Below are 17199 nucleotides of genomic sequence, written 5' to 3' on the forward strand. Positions count from 1 at the left end.
ATCCTTCCCTGCCTTCCCAAACAGCAAGGAGAAACCTCCATATTAGGAGCCCTCACTTGTTCTCTTAACTCTGAGAGGGGGAGTGTATATATAACAGCAAATGGTTTCCCAAAGTGAGCATCCAATAGTCCCAAGTTCCTGCTCAATGAAACCACTGCCCCATAGAGGGTGACCGATCCTCCTGGTTTACCCAGAACTTTCCTACATTCAGCACTGGAAGTCTCATGTCCCATGAAACCCTTTAGTCTTAGGAAACCAGGATAGTTAGTCACCCTAATGCCATGGGGCCTTATACACACCAAATCCCACGCTAATCTCAATGCAGAAGAAACAACTCATAATTCTATTCTCTGAACTTCCTAATGGCCTACAGAATCTGCAAACCTGACTTTTAACTATAGCCTGGTATTTCAGTAAGTATGACTCCCCCAGACCCATCCTGCCCCAGGATTCGGAGATACTAGTACATGGAGTGTATGGAGACCGGGCCGTAGAGGTAGGAGCACCCTTGCAGGATCATACAGCCGGTGGTAGACCAGGTAGAACTTGGGTGCCTAATTCAGGAGCCTAGTCATTAGACCAGGGTTTTTTCAATCTTAGTACTACTGATATTTTAGGCTAGATAATTCTTTGTTGTGGGGGGCTGTCCTGTGCATTATAGGATTCTAGTCATATCCTGACTTCTAGCAACTTCCCAACCCCACTTGGAACAATCAAAAATGTCTAGAAATTTCCAAATGTCCCTTTGGAGGAAAAACCATCTGCGTGAGAATCGGTGGCCCAGGTATTCTCTACTCTTCTCTTTCTTCCCATTACCGACAGAAAATGTCAAATTTTAATTATGGCCTTGGGTAGATTATAAATGTGTGTACCAATGCACCTCCCATCAGGGGACGCTGTTCCCAGCCAGTCCTGTTTGCACACCAGTGGGAGACTGTATGCTCTGCACTGACTGGGGCCTCACAGTGGACAGCGTTGGACCGTCTGAAGACTGCAGGCTGGGATGCCGGCTCAGCCCTCCTCAGGCCAGAGCAGCAAGCTCCAGGGCTTTCTCCCTTGCTTCAACACAAACCATACCCTTTCACTTATTTACTTTGCTGATTTTTAAATCACAGTGTATTGGGCGATCTAGGGCACTGAGTATAAAGCTAACAGATCCCTTGACACAGTTCCTCTGCTGCCTCAGGCCCCACTGGAGAAGTGGCACACTGGGATTTTAGTTGGTTTGGGGTTTGCTGGTTATCCACCCTACTACTCCCCAGGAACTGCAAATCAGAGGCCCAAGATGCTTACAGGAAAATAAAATTCACATGATGACTACATGTGTCATTTTCTACCATACTGCATTCTTAATCAGGAGAAAAGAATAACTCTTCCTGGTGCCTCGAAGATGCTCTAAAAATAATGAGCAGCAGTAAAGCATTTAAGGACAAGGGGGTTCAGGAAACTCCTCAGTCTGAAAATGGTTCACATCAACATGCTTCTATTTTTAAAAAGCTGTAACTTCATTGGAAAGACATGAAAATTTGGGAGCTGAGCCACAGGGTGCCATCTAACTAGCTGGTCTCAGAGCATTCGAGTCACAGAGTAGAATCTCCAAACAAACTGAGTGTCACTGGAGACAAGTCTGATGACTGCTCTACTCTATTTACTTGCTTAACAGTTGCCATGACAGAACGGCCACACCTAAGCTTTTGGATCAAGAACACGGAATTCTCAGATCCCAAATGCTTGTGATGCATGTCACCACTGCCTGTCTTCCTGTAAATGTTTTAAAAAAGGAAGAAAAAAAAATGCAGTGAATAAGCAAGTAAACACTGGAAATCAACTTCAACTCCAAAACAGGATAGGGCAGTCCTGGAGAATGACACAAAGGCCTGGAACAGCCCAGCTGGAGAAGGGGACCCTGAAGGGCTTTAGCTGCACAATCGAGATAGTCCCTGAATGGCAGCAGGAATTTCCTTGGTGTGCATGTGTGTTTTAATTGTAATTACTGAAACATGGCTGGGGGACTACAAACCACCACCACCTCCCAGTGCACAAAGAAATGTAGCAGCCATGGGCATCACGTGCCTGAAGCACCAGTCATTTCAGAACAGATTGTGTTTTCTCCAAACCCACAGGCTGCCTCTTCACTGAGGTTTGGCCTTTATAAAACCCCAGGGAGTCAATGCAGAGCTCTCTGCCTGAACTGGTCCCTTATATGAGGGGCACTTTAGGACTCTGTGCTTCCCTCTGGAGCCCCTGCTCTAGCCTCCAGCCAGTAGATCAATCCAAGGACTGATGCAAAACCTTGAACAATAAATCCTTTCTAACAGACACAGGTTAACATTGCAGTGCAGGTTCTGCTCCTAGCCGTTAGGTTTGGGGTCGCTGGTTTGCTGCTAATGGGGGTCAGTCATGCTGGTGGCCTGGGCTTTGGCTGATCTCCAGCGATTATGCCCCAAATGAAACCAGGGTTCGCTTGCACAGCTGAGAAGGGACCTCATTTTGAGCAAGTGTTTTTTTGGCTCATTCGGGTTTGAAAACAAGGGCATGATGAAAAAGAGATGGGTGGAGTCCCCCCAACGGGGACCACGCACTGTCATCAACCTCGGCTCAGTTCCGTTGCTGACGTGACCACGGCCACAAGCCGCCAAATGCTGCTTCCCCCCTGCTCGTTAAAGAGCCAAGCAACCCGTCGGATTTACCGAGTAGAGCTCATTCAGGACCTTCATCAGATCATCCTGGAGCTGCTGGCCGACTTCTTTACTCTGCAAGGAAAGAGGAATGAAGGTTAATTGGGAAACAGAAGGAGGGAGGAGTGGGCAACAGAGACAAGTGCAGCCCCGGCTATACAAATAACACAGACTCAATTAAGGCCCCTTATTGAATCCAGCAAATCAGATAACCACTCCGATCAGACCCAATTATGGTCAGGTCACTCAAAGAGTTTAAATAAAATAAAATGTGCCCCTCCTGTAGCCTGGCAAAGGCAATCATTTGTAGGAAAGACGGTTGTAGCCTTTGATTTTTCAACTGGTCCCCAAAGAGCAGGCCTGAAAGCCACATCCTACCTGGCAACTGTCGTTAGGTGGACAAGCTTTCTTGGATACTTGTCGTCAAGCATTCCCAAGAATCGTGGATGTGAACTAGGATGAGGCAGGAAGAACTGTAGAAACACCCAAGGACCTCACCATACCTACCTTAACAGGAACTCCTATGGAGGGAGGAGTTACCGGTCACACCTCTTACTTGCCCGATTTCTATCCTAGACTCTTAGGGCAGTGGTGCCTCAATGATGGCGGGTGGCGAGCTTAGCTAATATTCACTTCTTCTAATATGTGTTAAGGGGTCTCCAACTGGTTAATCCCAAGCAGGGGTGACTCTCAGGTTCTTTGCTGCTGCCACTCAGGGCTGGCCTCCAACCACACAGACAGAAGAGCAGAAAGAGAGAAAGGTGAGGAAGCAGGGTGGAAAAAAGAGCCACACCTTCCATACTGTGTTTGATGCCAAGCCCAAGAGAGCAGGGGATCAAAGCGATGGGGGTCACTGGGTCACTGAGAGCGAAGCCCTTGCTTTATCTTCTGCCAGCTCCTTCTGGTTCTTTCTTACTAAAAATCAGACACCAACAATGTCCTTCTAACAAAAGGTCTAATACTAACGCCTGGCCCAGCTTAGCTCCCAGGCAGAGAAAGGAAGAGGGCTTGCATGTCAGAAATGTAATCATTTAAGATCTTGCTTTTTTCAAGATGTATGCCTTTAAAGATATATTTTTTCTGATTATAAAAGGAATATGTTGATTGTTATAAATAAGAAAACCAGAAGGTCTCTCAACAAAGAAAAAGTGACTCTAATTCCTACAACTAAGAAATCAACTTTTTATGAAAAGCATTATATACACTGTAACTTATTCATTTAAAAAATGTATGTTGTGAACATTTCCCTACATATTACTCTTCTATAACATTTTAAGAGGTTATATTGACATAGCTTCTATTCCTGGAGATTTATTTTGCTTACAAATTTTTTTTTGCTTACAAATTTTTATAATAAAACATGTTGTATTGAATTACTTTGTACATAATTTACACACACATCTTTCATTATTTTCTCCTACAAATAACATGGCTGAGTCCAAGACTACTCATTTATACCATTAAACTGCCCTTGAGAAAAACTGTACAATTTAAAATACCACCAGAAGCATGTAAGAATGCTGGGCAATTTGACATGGCATCCTACTGTAATTTGCAGACCTTTGATTCGAGTGAGCCTGAACTTTTTTTTACATGTCTATTGGGTGTTTTCAGTTCTCTTTTATGCTTTGCAATTTTTCTCTTAAGGAATTAATTACGGAATGTAACATACATGGGAGCTTTGTCCAGCCTGTACCTGTAGAGGGGAAGGGGGGAGGAAGCCCTGGATTAGCGATCACAAGAGTGTCCTATTCCCAGCTCCTCTACCACTGAGGGGATGACTTTGAACAACTCGGTTCATCTCTCTGGGCCTCTATTTTCCTTCCCATCAAATGGAAGTCTTTGATCAAGACATTCCTAAGGTCTTTCCCAACCTCTGTCCTTCTATGATTCTTCATGATCTTTGCCTGGCTTCTTGAGCCCTTACTAGGTTCAAATACCACCCATGTCAGTGTGTGTGGCTGGCTGGCTTAGCTCTACAGCGTAGAAGATACTGACCAAGTCGTGCTCAAAGACTGAGATGCTCTACAGAATGGATGGCTTCAGGGCTATCTTGCCAGTCTTAAATTCGCCATTCCCAAATGTCTGTCACCCATTGCCCACAACCACTGGCGGAGAAGCCACAAGACCAATGCCTTTCATCTAGGATCTCGCACACCAGCCTCTCCTTTGCACCTAAGGACAGCCGAGCTCTCTTGAAGCAGCAGAGGTCCAAGGAGGTGAAGTGCGGCAAAATGACTCACCAAACAGCCCCAAAGTCAGCAACAAGGTCAGGAACTGAACATGAGTATTACTTCCAAACGCCCTGAACGCCCCCCCCAGCAACCCCAGACCAATCCCCTAGCCAGCCTCCCATCCTCCCTCACCACCTCCTTATGTTTAAATGACAGAGGTTAGAGGAGAAAGTGCCCCCTCCTCTATCCTGATGTTTACCCATGACTTAAATAATTTAGCCTCAGGAGGAGGAGGTCTGAGGAGAAAAAGCATAACCAATAAAATAGCAATTAAGCCCAGGCAGATGTTTCCTTTCGTGCACCGATTAGTTGGAAAAGAACCGACTCAACTATTATCCCTGTTTATTTGAACAGGCTGCTGAAGCGATTCTGACTTATGACTCCCTCTGGCAGAGGGCCGGGCTGGGAACGCACGTGTAGCCAGCCCAGTTCAAGTGCACGTACAGTAAGGCCTCCTGCAGCCGGAGCGATTCTGACTCAAGGAGAGAAGGAGAAAATAGCCACTGCTTCTCCTTTCACAGATGACAAAAGGCCACGGTTCTCTATTTCGGAAACCTTAACTGTGTGCCCCTGGGGACACGCACGAGCCCCAGTGGCCTGGGGAAGGGCTTCCGTGCTGGCTGCTGTGGAGGGCCTGTCAGGGCTGGGAAGCTACCAGAAGTCCCACCCAAAGACAAGGGGAACATTTATTCCTGGGAACAACAAAACCTGGTGAGGCCCAGGACATGACAATGAAGACTGCAGGGCCTTTCCGTTCCCTATAAAAAAAAACAAGGGTCTTCGAGGCAGGGAAGAGAAAGAATTCACTGAGCAGTCTTTGTGTGCTATCACACAGCCTGCATCTCTTGTCTTTAAATTTTTTTGGAAGAGAATGAGTCATCCAAACATTGCAGGAAATCAAATAGAAGTCGAGGGAAAAAATTACTTTGGGCAAAGTTTTTCTCTTAAATGTTTGCATAGTAATCTTTGCCTGGAAAAAAAAAAAAGACGCCTAAATTTAGAATAGAGATGTGGCACAGTTAACAATGCTGGTTCTATGGGATAGGAAGCGCCATGGTGTGCTCGGGAGGGGACCTTATTTTGAAACTCACCACAACCGAATGTGTTTCCCGAGGCCGCCCCGCTGCCTGCTGCTGGGGCGGGGCCGATCGGAAGGCAGCGGGATTGCAACAGCCCCGGCCAGCTGTGCGCTTCCCAAACGGGCAGGGAATCCTCCCTTCCCAACGGACAACAGCGCCGGACAACAGAACTGAAGCGCGCGGCCTCGCTTCCCTGAGACTGTGACGGTCCAAGGCACAGAAAGGGTGCAGCAGCTGGGACCGAGGGACCCCTGCGGCCCTGGGCTGCTGGCACCCGAGGCTGCTCTCTCGTCTTTGGATCAAGACATGTCCTGAGCTTGGATGGGTCTGTCTATTTCCCAAAGAGCACTGACTAGGGAAAGGGTCTTAAAACCACTGTTCATCAGGGAGATCACCTATTACCTGATTCTCTAGTTAGATGAGCACTAGTGTGGGGTGGGGGCTATCTGCTTACTGGCTGGCTATCTCTGCTACAAAGCTGTATTATTTGACAAATTTGACAAGCACAAAATTACCCCCTATATGTATGAAAGAAAACACAAAAAAGAGGAAGGCATGGCTGTGCCATGGGGTGAGAGCCAATTTCGACCCCACCCCGAGGGTGGGCGGGTGAGCAGGTAGGAACAGTAGGGTCATTTACTTCTCTGCCAATTTGCCCGTGTCAGCAGTTTTCCAAAAAAGAAGCCACTTTTCAAGGACAGCTATCTCCCTCCACCAGGGCTAGCAACCTTTCCCTACCCAAAAGATACTTGTGACCAACTGCTGAAAAAACTCCAGTTTCAAACTGAATTTGCATTTACAGATATCAGAGGAAAGGGACACAAACCCTGTATGAAGCCCTGGCCGCAGAAGCGTCCCCAGATGCCGAGGAAAGGTTTCAGGGTCACTCGCTCACCACTTCAAAGAGGCCAAGTTTCCTAAGCCGGAGCTTTGCCTGACATGCTTCTGGTGGGGACTGAAAGGAGAGGCTGTCTAGCAGCAGGCACAGTGCAAGGTGATGGTGGCCCCGTGTCCAACCTCTTCCCAACCCAATTCAGTGACCAAAATAAGTGGGGAGCATTAAGCATACCCACGCTGGAGGGGGTGCAGATGGTGCTGATTCTGCAAGTCAGAGCTCAGGAAGGACTTTGGGGTGTCCCCTCGGCCATGCTAATTGGGTATATGCATTTGCTCATTAAGATACCACGTGGTGGCTTGAGGAAGACTATATGCTCCAGTTACAATTTTATACCCAGGGAGCCTGAGGCAGTATAAAACACAAACATACTGAACTGCAAAACTTTTATAGAGAGGGAGGCTGGGAGCTGCCACGAGATGGAGACCTGAAGTGCTTTCACCTTCTGGTAGAACAGGAATTCTTAAAATACATTTTTTAAATTGCAATGCAATGTAATATGTGTGTGTCTGCAATGAAAGTGCATATTATGTGCAAAGCATTCTGATATTTCCTATTCATCTCTATATTTTTATGTTAGTCATAACTCACAAAATTCATTTTACAACTCATTAATGAGTCATTATACACAGGTTTAGAAAGGCTGGGTAGGCTCTAAATGTGGAATTAATAAAGAAAATAATGGTTAAGGACTAGAGCTCCCCAACCAAGACAGGCACACTATGTAACATGCCCTCTCAAAGTGGTGGATTGGATGTTTGACAGATTCAATTACTAGATCTTTTCAAGGGAGGAAATGCTAGATTTTTAAAGAGTGAGCAATAAAGAGTCTATTGGCCAACACGTAAAGAACACCTATTATGGGTGCCTGCCCACCAGACACCTGATCTTGCAAGACCGTCATTAAAGCCTCACTCTGCTGTTCAAAAAAAAAAAAAGAACACCTATTATGTATCAAGCCCTTGTGGTTTGACTGGGAAAATAGCAGAGTATTCAGGACAGTTTCAAAGTTTACAACCAACTGAGAAAGATGGACATTCATCTGACGTCTGAGCCTATCAGAAAGTAACTCTTCTAGTCTCAAACGCATTACCAGAAATGGAACTTCTTCAGTTAGTTTTCTAATTCATGATTAATTTTGTTTTTCTATCTCAGCCAAGAGGTTTCCACATTTTAACCTAACTCCACAGCAAACTAGGTGTTGAATCTAGCTTGTCAGAAACAGACATCTGATTTCAAACAATCTATTACATAGCAAGTCTTTTTTCTTTGAATTTGCCTTTCTAAGCTACTAATAGATATTTCAGGCTATAATGATACTACCTCAGTATAAGTGACTCCCAAAGCAGTCACATTCCATTTTTAAAGAATTCCTTGAGCTTGTCAGCACCATAAAAAATAATCTCACCAGCAGCTCCTTTACTTGGAAGTGAATGGGCATAAACTCTCCCAGTGACAAGAGCTACATTTTAAAAGAATATGTCAGAAATCTGGCACAGTCTGCCACTCCTATCTAAGAATTCATCTTCTGAACACAACGGTTTTCTCATTTAAATTCCTGTTTAATTATCTTTAGAACTTAGTCTAAAATAAAAAAGCTACTGAAATATAAAACTATCTAAAACTAATGAAAGGAAGACTGTAACTTTTAAAGGACCTTCCTGTATGCCATGGTGCCCTGTGCACTGCTTCGAATATAGTAGCCACAAAACAATCAGCTGTTGAATCACTAGGTCAGATTTAATTCACTTAAACCCTACATTTTTGCTAATGACAAGAATAAAACAAAAGAGCTGCATTTTCTTCATATAGATTATTAAAAGCAGAAACTCTATCAGAAATGATCCACAGGAACTCTTGAGCTCCAGAAGTTGAAAATGTCTTTTTCAGAGTCACAGAGCCATTCAGCATCCTATCTAGGATCACATGCAGATTCGAAGAGGGGGGACATGCAGAATCTGGAGCAGGATTTGAGTCCTGCTTCCACTTCCCAATTGTATGGCCTCAGGTAAATCATCTTACCACACTGTGCCTCACCTTCCACATCTGTGAAATAGGATAATAATGAGATAATCCATGTCAAGTGCTTAAAACAGAATCTAGCACCTAGTATGCTCCAAAAATGTTAGCTATCAGTAATACTGGCACCCAGCCCTGTCAACCCCCACGTGAGTGTCTTTCCACCACATTCTGGGGCCATAAACACGCTTATGATCATGATATGTCAAATTGGGAAGGTCCCTAGAAGCTAAATCCCTCTGATGGGGGACTCTAGCAATCCAAAGGGAAGAAGAATCTTTGTTTTTCCTTCCGCTGCCTACTGCACACAATCCATTCTCCAACCCAGTTTCAGTAAGACCCAAAGGAACAATGACTCTGTAAGAAACACACAGTTTCCCCGAAGGAAAAAAAAGTAGGTGTTTAGCAGAAAGGAGGAAATCGGGCAGTGGGTGGGGAGAGAGGAGGTGTAGAAGGAATATAAGAAGGCTAGAATTACTTTCTATCCCTCCAGAGAGATTAAAGAGAAAGATCCCGCTCAGCTGCACAAAAAGGACTTGGTTCAGTGGGGATCATAAATTAAACGTCCAAGGGTAGGAGCCCCCTTGCTGCCTAGGTTGGAGAAGACACAGACTGCCCGTCCCAAGTGCCAGTCTAATGAAATCCAGGAGCTTTCTTCTCTAGGGCACTCGTTTCTGAAAGCCATTTCCTTGAGGCTTTTCCAGAAGTTCTGGAAGGCCTGAGTAGTCAGACTGGTAACCCCCAGTGATTGCTAGTAGTCCTGGGACAAAACCCACTCTCTGGCATGACAGTGAACTCCGTGGATGCAGCTCCTACCTTCCATGGACACTCACTATGTTCTGTCACAATTGACCAGTGCCTCTTTCAGGGAAACTGAGTCCCACGGGGGTGACTGGAACAGGGGTGGGTTGGAGTGGGAGGCAGGAAGAGGCTGAAGGCCCTCTGCTCTCCCAGGACCTCAGATGGTAAAACACAGCCCTATAACAATCTGAATGTTCCTCCCCAGTTGTTTCAATCTCTCAGAATGGCTTACTCTAATATTAAGAAAATAAGCTGAAGCAAAATCCCTTAAAGGAAAGAGCCCATCAAGTCTGGGGCTTCATTTCTTAAATCACCACCCTGATCCTCTTCTTGGTGAATTTCCATCTTTAGCTCCTCTGGTTAATGATGTCAGTGGGAGTATAATCATGTCCTCAGGCTCTGACCTCTAGTGCAGGACATCTCCCAGGCAGGACACTAAAGGCACAGGAACGGTGTCTAGGGGATGTGGCACCCTTGGGTAGGCTGGGACACAGGGGACAAAAGACACAAAGGCAAACAAACGGGCAACCTGAGAGCACAAATCTCTCAGCAGCTATAAAATGAACTCAGAGGAGTAACTCAATCAGTGAATTGGGCACGAAGTGGGGGAAAAAGAGCTGGAATGATAAGGTGCTTGCAAATATATACCTTCCTCCAGTAAGGAAGTTCAGGGGCTGGGGGATGGGCAGAATGCCTGTGTGGCTCCCGGGTGGCCGCGAGAAGGCTGAAGGACAGGAGTTAACGTGGCTCATCTGAAGGCTGGCGGCGTGAACACGCTGAGGAGAGAGGCCTGGTAGGAAGTAAAACTGTCAGCAGCACCCGTACAGGAAATGCCTGGGGCACTAGGAAAATCGCTGATCAAATAGTTTAAGAAAGAGGAACCCAGCAGCAGCACCAAGTCATTGAGGGATCTGTGTAGTTTCAGTACTTTTGGAATTGCCTGAGAATCCCACCGTCACGAGAGAGGAAGGCTCCAGAGGGTTCAGTGACAGAAGGAACATTTTTTTGCCACTCCAGGTGCCAGAATTGGGTTGAAGGGGAGCATGAACTTAATTCTGGGAGACTGAATAGTGTTCTTTACTGGCAGAGGATTAGAATGCATTTCCCTGGGGCGGGGGTAAAGATCTGAGACGGGACAACCTGCTTCTGCCACAGCGGCGGTCTGCAGCCTTGGCCCCTTATCCCCACTATGTCCACACGCACAGCCACTCCTATCAGTCATGGCCCACATACAGCTAAAAAAAATCTATGTCCTCAGAGGAGGGCAACTTCCCTCTTGCCAGTACCTCTTCCCCAATGAGAAACCCCTGAATTGTCAGAAGGAAAATGGCCAGCGTGTGGAACTGGTGATTTCCAGTCTCCAGCTCTGATTTCTCACCTAAGCACTTCAATTTTTCCTCTTCAATTCAGGCTTTATAAACGTTCCAGGTACCCTTGAAAAGAATGTGTCTCTGTCTGCAGTTCTCAGGCACAGTGCCCATGTATGTCATTTAAGCAAATTTTGCTGTTTTTCTAATCTTTTATAGCTTTACTGATTCTTTTTTTGCCCAGTTGTTTAATCATTCTGAGATAGATGTATTTAATCTACTGGAATTGGTGATTTGTCTCTTTCTCCTTTTAATTTTGACCCTTTTGATTTACATATTTTGAGGTTATCTTATTAAGTATATACCTCGTCCTGGTAACTTTAATCTTTAATTCTGAAATGCCCCTCTTCATCTCTAATAATACTTTTTGAATTATAATCTACTTGGTATGATTTTATCAGAGCTTTCTTTTCCTATCATTTTGCTTTAAACCTTTCTAAATCCTTACATTTAACGTGCGTCTCTTTTTATTAACAAGATATACCTCAGTTCAGTGTATTTAAAATCTGTCTGATAAAGGGTCTTTTAATTTTACATGAGTCAATTTACATCCATTATAATGACTGATACATGTAATACTCTGTGTTTTTACACGAGTCAATTTACATTGTTATAATTAGTGATACACATAATACTCTGTATTTATTCTACTTGGAGTTCGTAATGCTTCTGCAAAATTAAAAAATTTAGGTTTAAATCCACCAACTGGCTACATGCTATTTGTATGACCTGTCTTTACAAGTCCCTTTTCCTCTCATTTCTTACCTTCTTTTTTCTTCCAATTAAAAACATTTAGTAAATAGAGGGCAAGTACCTCAACATAATAAAGGCCATATATGACAAACCCACAGCCAACATCACCCTTAACAGCGAGAAGCTGAAAGCTTTTCCTTTAAGGTAGGGAACAAGACAAGGATGCCCACTATACCCAATTTTATTCAACATACTTCTGGAAGTCCTAGCCATGGCAATCAGACAACACAAAGAATAAAAGGCATCCAGATTGGCAAGGAAGAAGTCAAACTGTCCCTGTTTGCAGATGACATGATGTTGTACATAAAAAACCCTAAAGAATCCACTCCAAAACTACTAAAACTGATATCTGAATTCAGCAAAGTTGCGGGATACAAAATTAATACACAGAAATCTGTCTCATTCCTATACACTAATGATGAACTAGCAGAAAGAGAAATCAGGAAAACAATTCCATTCACAACTGCATCAAAAAAGAATAAAATACCTAGGAATAAACCTAACCAAGGAAGTGAAAGACCTATACCCTGAAAACTATGGGACACTCTTCAAAGAAATTAAAGAGGACACTAATAAATGGAAATTCATCCCATGCTCCTGGCTAGGAAGAACTAATATTGTCAAAACGGCCATCCTGCCTAAAACAATCTACAGATTTAAGCAATCCCTATCAAAATACCTACAGCATTCTTCAATGAACTAGAGCAAATAGTTCTAAAATTCATATGGAACCACAAAAGACCCCGAATAGCCAAAGCAATCCTGAGAAGGAAGAATAAAGCCAGGGGGAATTATGCTCCCTGACTTAAAGCTCTACTACAAAGCCACAGTAATCAAGACAATTTGGTACTGGCACAAGAACAGACCCATAGACCAGTGGAATAGACTAGAGAGTCCAGATATAAACCCAAGCATATATGGTCAATTAATATATGATAAAGGAGCCATGGATATACAATGGGGAAATGACAGCCTCTACAACAGCTGGTGTTGGCAAAACTGGACAGCTACATGTAAGAGAATGAAACTGGATTATTGTCTAACCCTGTACACAAAAGTAAACTCAAAATGGGTCAAAGACTTGAATCTAAGTCATGAAACCATAAAACTCTTAGAAAAAAATATAGGCAAAAATCTCTTGGGCATAAACATGAGCAACTTCTTCATGAACATATCTCCCCAGGCAAGGAAAACCAAAGCAAAAATGAACAAGTGGGACGTTATCACACTAAAAACCTTCTGTACAGCAAAGGATACCATTAGTAGAACAAAAAGACATCCTACAGTATGGGAAAATATATTCATAAATGACAGATCCAATAAAGGGTTGACATCCAAAATATATAAAGAGCTCACACACCTCAACAAACAAAAAGCAAATAATCCAATTAAAAAATGGGCACAGGATCTGACAGACACTTCTCCAAAGAAGAAATTCAGATGGCCAACAGGCACATGAAAAGATGCTCCATGTCGCTAATCATCAGGGAAATGCAAATTAAAACCACAATGAGATATCACCTCATACCAGTTAGGATGGCCAACCTCCAAAAGACAAACAACAACAGATGTTGGAGAGGATGTGGAGATAGGGGAACCCTCCTACACTGCTGGTGGGAATGTAAAATAGTTCAACCATTGTGGAAAGCAATATGGAGGTTCCTCAAAAAACTCAAAATAGAAATACCATTTGACCCAGAAATTCCACTCCTAGGAACTTACCCTAAGAATGCAGCAGCCCAGTTTGAAAAAGACAAATGGAACCCTATGTTTATCGCAGCACTATTTACAATACCCAAGAAATGGAAGCAACCTAAGTGTCCATCAGTAGATGAATGGATAAAGAAGATGTGGTACATATACACAAGGAATATTATTCAGCCATAAGCAGAAAACAAACCCTACCATTTGCAACAACATGGATGGAGCTAGAGGGTATTATGCTCAGTGAAATAAGCCAGGAGGAGAAAGACAAGTATCAAAAGATTTAACTCATCTGTGGAGTATAAGAACAAAGAAAAAACTGAAGGAACAAAACAGCAGCAGACTCACAGAACCCAAGAATGGACTAACAGTTACCAAAGGGAAAGGGACTGGTGAGGATGGGTGGGAAGGGAGGGATAAGGGGGAAAATGGGGCATTACAATTAGCACATATAATGTAGGGGGGTGGGGACATGGGGAAGGCAGTATATACAGAGAAGACAAGTAATGATTCTATAGCATCTTACTACACTGATGGACAGTGACTGTAATGGAGCATGTGGGGGGGACTTGATAATAGGGGGAGTCTAGTAACCATAATGTTGTTCAAGTAACTGTACATTAACAATATCAAAAAAGACAAACATTTAGTGAAAGTCTCTCTTTTAGGTATATTCTATGTGTTTGGACAAATGCATAAAAGTGTATAACCACCACCAGAATAGTCCTATTATCCACCAAGAAAATCTCTCATGCCCCCTTTGTAATCAAACTCTCCTCCATCCTTAACCCTTGGGTGCCACTGCTATGTTCTATATCCCTGCAATTTTGCCTTTGCCAGAGTCTTTCTTACCTTCTTTTGGTCTATACTTCATAAATTGAGTTTCCTCCTCTCTTAGATTGGTAGAGATACTATTTCTTCAGTGATAACCCTAAATTACCTTGACTTAACAAAGTCTAATATAAATTAATACTCTTACCACTTTCTGAACACCTTTAAACCTGTTTCCCCATCCCCACCTAGACACAGATTCTATTGTTACCATTTACATTAATTGAATATATGCTTAAAACCACACATGAGATTATTATTGTTGTTTTTTAACAGTCAATATTCATTTAGATGTGCACTCATATATACATAATTTCTTTCTCTTTGTTCTTTCCTGCATCTCCAAGCTTCTTCTGGGATCATTTTCTGTCTGCCTAATGAATACGACTTAGTGTTTCTTTTAGTGCAAGTCTGCTGGTGATAAATTCTCCTAGATTTTTCTTGTCTGAAAATGGCTAGCTAGCTCACCTTCATTTTTGAGGATATGCCTTTCAGCATTCCATTCCATTATCACCCATCTTCTATTGTTTCTGTTGAGAAGTCAGCTGTCAACCTTGCCTTTGCTGCTTTGAAGGTAATAGCCTTTCTTTCCTCTCTGGCTGTTTTTAGGATTTCTCTGTTACAGTTTTCAGAATTTTACTAAAATGTGTCTACATGTAATTTTCTTTGTCTCTATCCTACTTGGGGTTCATAATGCCGCCTCAATCTGTGACTTGATGTCTTTTCTTAGTTTGGGGCAATTCATAGCCATTATCTTTTCAAATATTTCTACCCTGTTCTCTCTGTTCTCTTCTGGGACTTTAAATGTATGCATGTCAGGCCCATTCACCACATCTCACAAGAATCCAGTGTACTTCATTTGTATTTTACATCTTTTTATCTCTCTAAGCTACAGTATATATATTTTTTCTGACCTATCTTTCAGTTAATTCTTTATTCAGTTTTGTCTAATCTGATGTTTAATCCATACGCTGAGCTATTTTAGTTACTGTATTTTTCAGTACTAAAATTTGTTTGATTCTTCCTTTTAAAAAAAAATATTGAGATAAAAAGCACATACATACAACTCCCATTTTAAAGTGTACAATTCAGTGGTTTTTAGTGTATTCACAAAGTTGTGCAATAAACACCACATCAGATTCCAGAACATTTCATCACCCCAGAAAGAAACCTTATACCTGTTAGAAGTCACTCCTTCCCCCACTTCTCTACCCCTAGCTTTTGGCAATCACTAGTCTACTTTCTTTCTCTATGGATTTGCCCATACTTACAGGTATTTCCTGTAAGTGGAATCAAATAATATGTGGCCATTTGTGCCGGACTTCTTTCACTCAGCATACTGTTTCCAAGTTTTATCCATGTAGCCACATGTATCAATACTTCCTTCCTTTTCATGGGTGAGTAATACTCCATTGCATGGATATGCCTTTTTTATTTCTCTATTAATCAGCTGATGCATATTTAGATCGTTTCCTCTTTGGATTTATTATGAATAGTGCTGTTATGAATATTCGTGTACAAGTTTTTGTGAGAGCAGGTTTTCAGTTCTCTTGTGTTATATATCAAGGAGTAGAATTGCTGAGTCATAGGATAAATCTGTGCTTAAGTGTTTGCATAAGAGGGCATTATTTAAAAAATTAGAAAACCCATGGACTGGGAGAAAGTGTTTTCAAATCATATCTGATAAGGATCTAATATGCAGAATATATAAAAAACTGCCAATCTGAGGAAGTTTTTGAGGAACTGCCAAATTGTTTTTCACAGCATCTACACCATTTTACAATCCCACTAATGATGAATAAGGGTTCCAATTTCTCCACAACCTTGCCAACCCTTGTTATTTTCCTTTTTCTTTTTAAATGATAGCCATCCTAGTGGGTATGAAGTGACATTTTACTGTGGCTTTGATGTGCAATTCCGTAATGACTAGCAATGTCAAATCTCTTTTCATGTGCTTCTTGGCCATTGGTATACTTTCTTTGGAGAACTGTCTATGCAAGCCTTTGTCTTTTTTTAAACTGGGCTGTTTATCTCTTTGTTGTTGAGTTGTAAGAGTTTTTTATATATTCTGCATATTAGATCCTTATCAGATATGATTTGAAAATACTTTCTCCCAGTCCACGGGTTTTCTAATTTTTTAAATAATGCCCTTTGAAGCATAGAAGATTATAATTCTGATGAAATTCAATGTCTGTATTTTCTTCTTCTGTTGCTTGCACTTTGGTGTCATATGTAAGAAACTATTACCTAATCCAAGGTCATAACTAATTATACATTTTCTTCAAGAGTTTTAACCTTTACATTTATGTCTTTGATCTATTGTAAGTTTGAATCTTTTTAATAATTTCCAGTTTTCTGTTATTATTATTTGATTTCATAAACATATCCACAGTTAGTGTAAAGTCTGCATGATAACCATTATATAAAGCTCCTGTGGGTCCGTTTACTTACAAGCACTGTATATACAAAATGATGAGAAAGATATAGGTTTAGGATGATAGTATCTTCCACTAGAGAGGATTTAAATTTGCTTCTAGCTACTAACTATCCTAGATCACTTTAATCCATTTAGGGATTAAGATAATTTGAAGCCAGGCTTCAGTCCCTCTGAGACTGCTGAGGTCTATTTCTGGTTCACCCTTACTTCTCAACTGTATCCCTGTGGGGTTCCAAAGCCTGGGGAAGTTTACTAGGGTTCTCCCTCCTTGGCCTTGAATTCTAATTTTTGTCCTGTTAGTTCTAAAAGGCTATTAAAAGCTCTGCTCAGCTTCTCAGCCCTCGTGATCACTTCTAGAATAGCAGGTGCCTCCTGGGGAAAAATAGCTCCAGAGAAGCAGA

The 17199-nt window shown here is 42.4% G+C and overlaps 1 protein-coding gene across 11 annotated transcripts in view; it reads right to left on the reverse strand.

Moving 5' to 3' along the window:
* The window catches only part of SRGAP2 (SLIT-ROBO Rho GTPase activating protein 2), a 225295-nt gene that overhangs the window by 69349 nt on the left and 138747 nt on the right, over nucleotides 1–17199 (reverse strand). For all 11 annotated transcript variants that reach the window (XM_036909772.2, XM_036909769.2, XM_036909771.2 and 8 more), the window contains exon 5: nucleotides 2691–2753. In XM_036909772.2, the coding sequence (XP_036765667.1) occupies nucleotides 2691–2753 (63 nt within the window). The remainder of the gene's footprint in view (nucleotides 1–2690; nucleotides 2754–17199) is intronic.

The sequence above is a fragment of the Manis pentadactyla genome, chromosome 9 (assembly GCF_030020395.1).
Source record: "Manis pentadactyla isolate mManPen7 chromosome 9, mManPen7.hap1, whole genome shotgun sequence".
In the NCBI taxonomy this organism is placed as follows: domain Eukaryota; kingdom Metazoa; phylum Chordata; class Mammalia; order Pholidota; family Manidae; genus Manis; species Manis pentadactyla.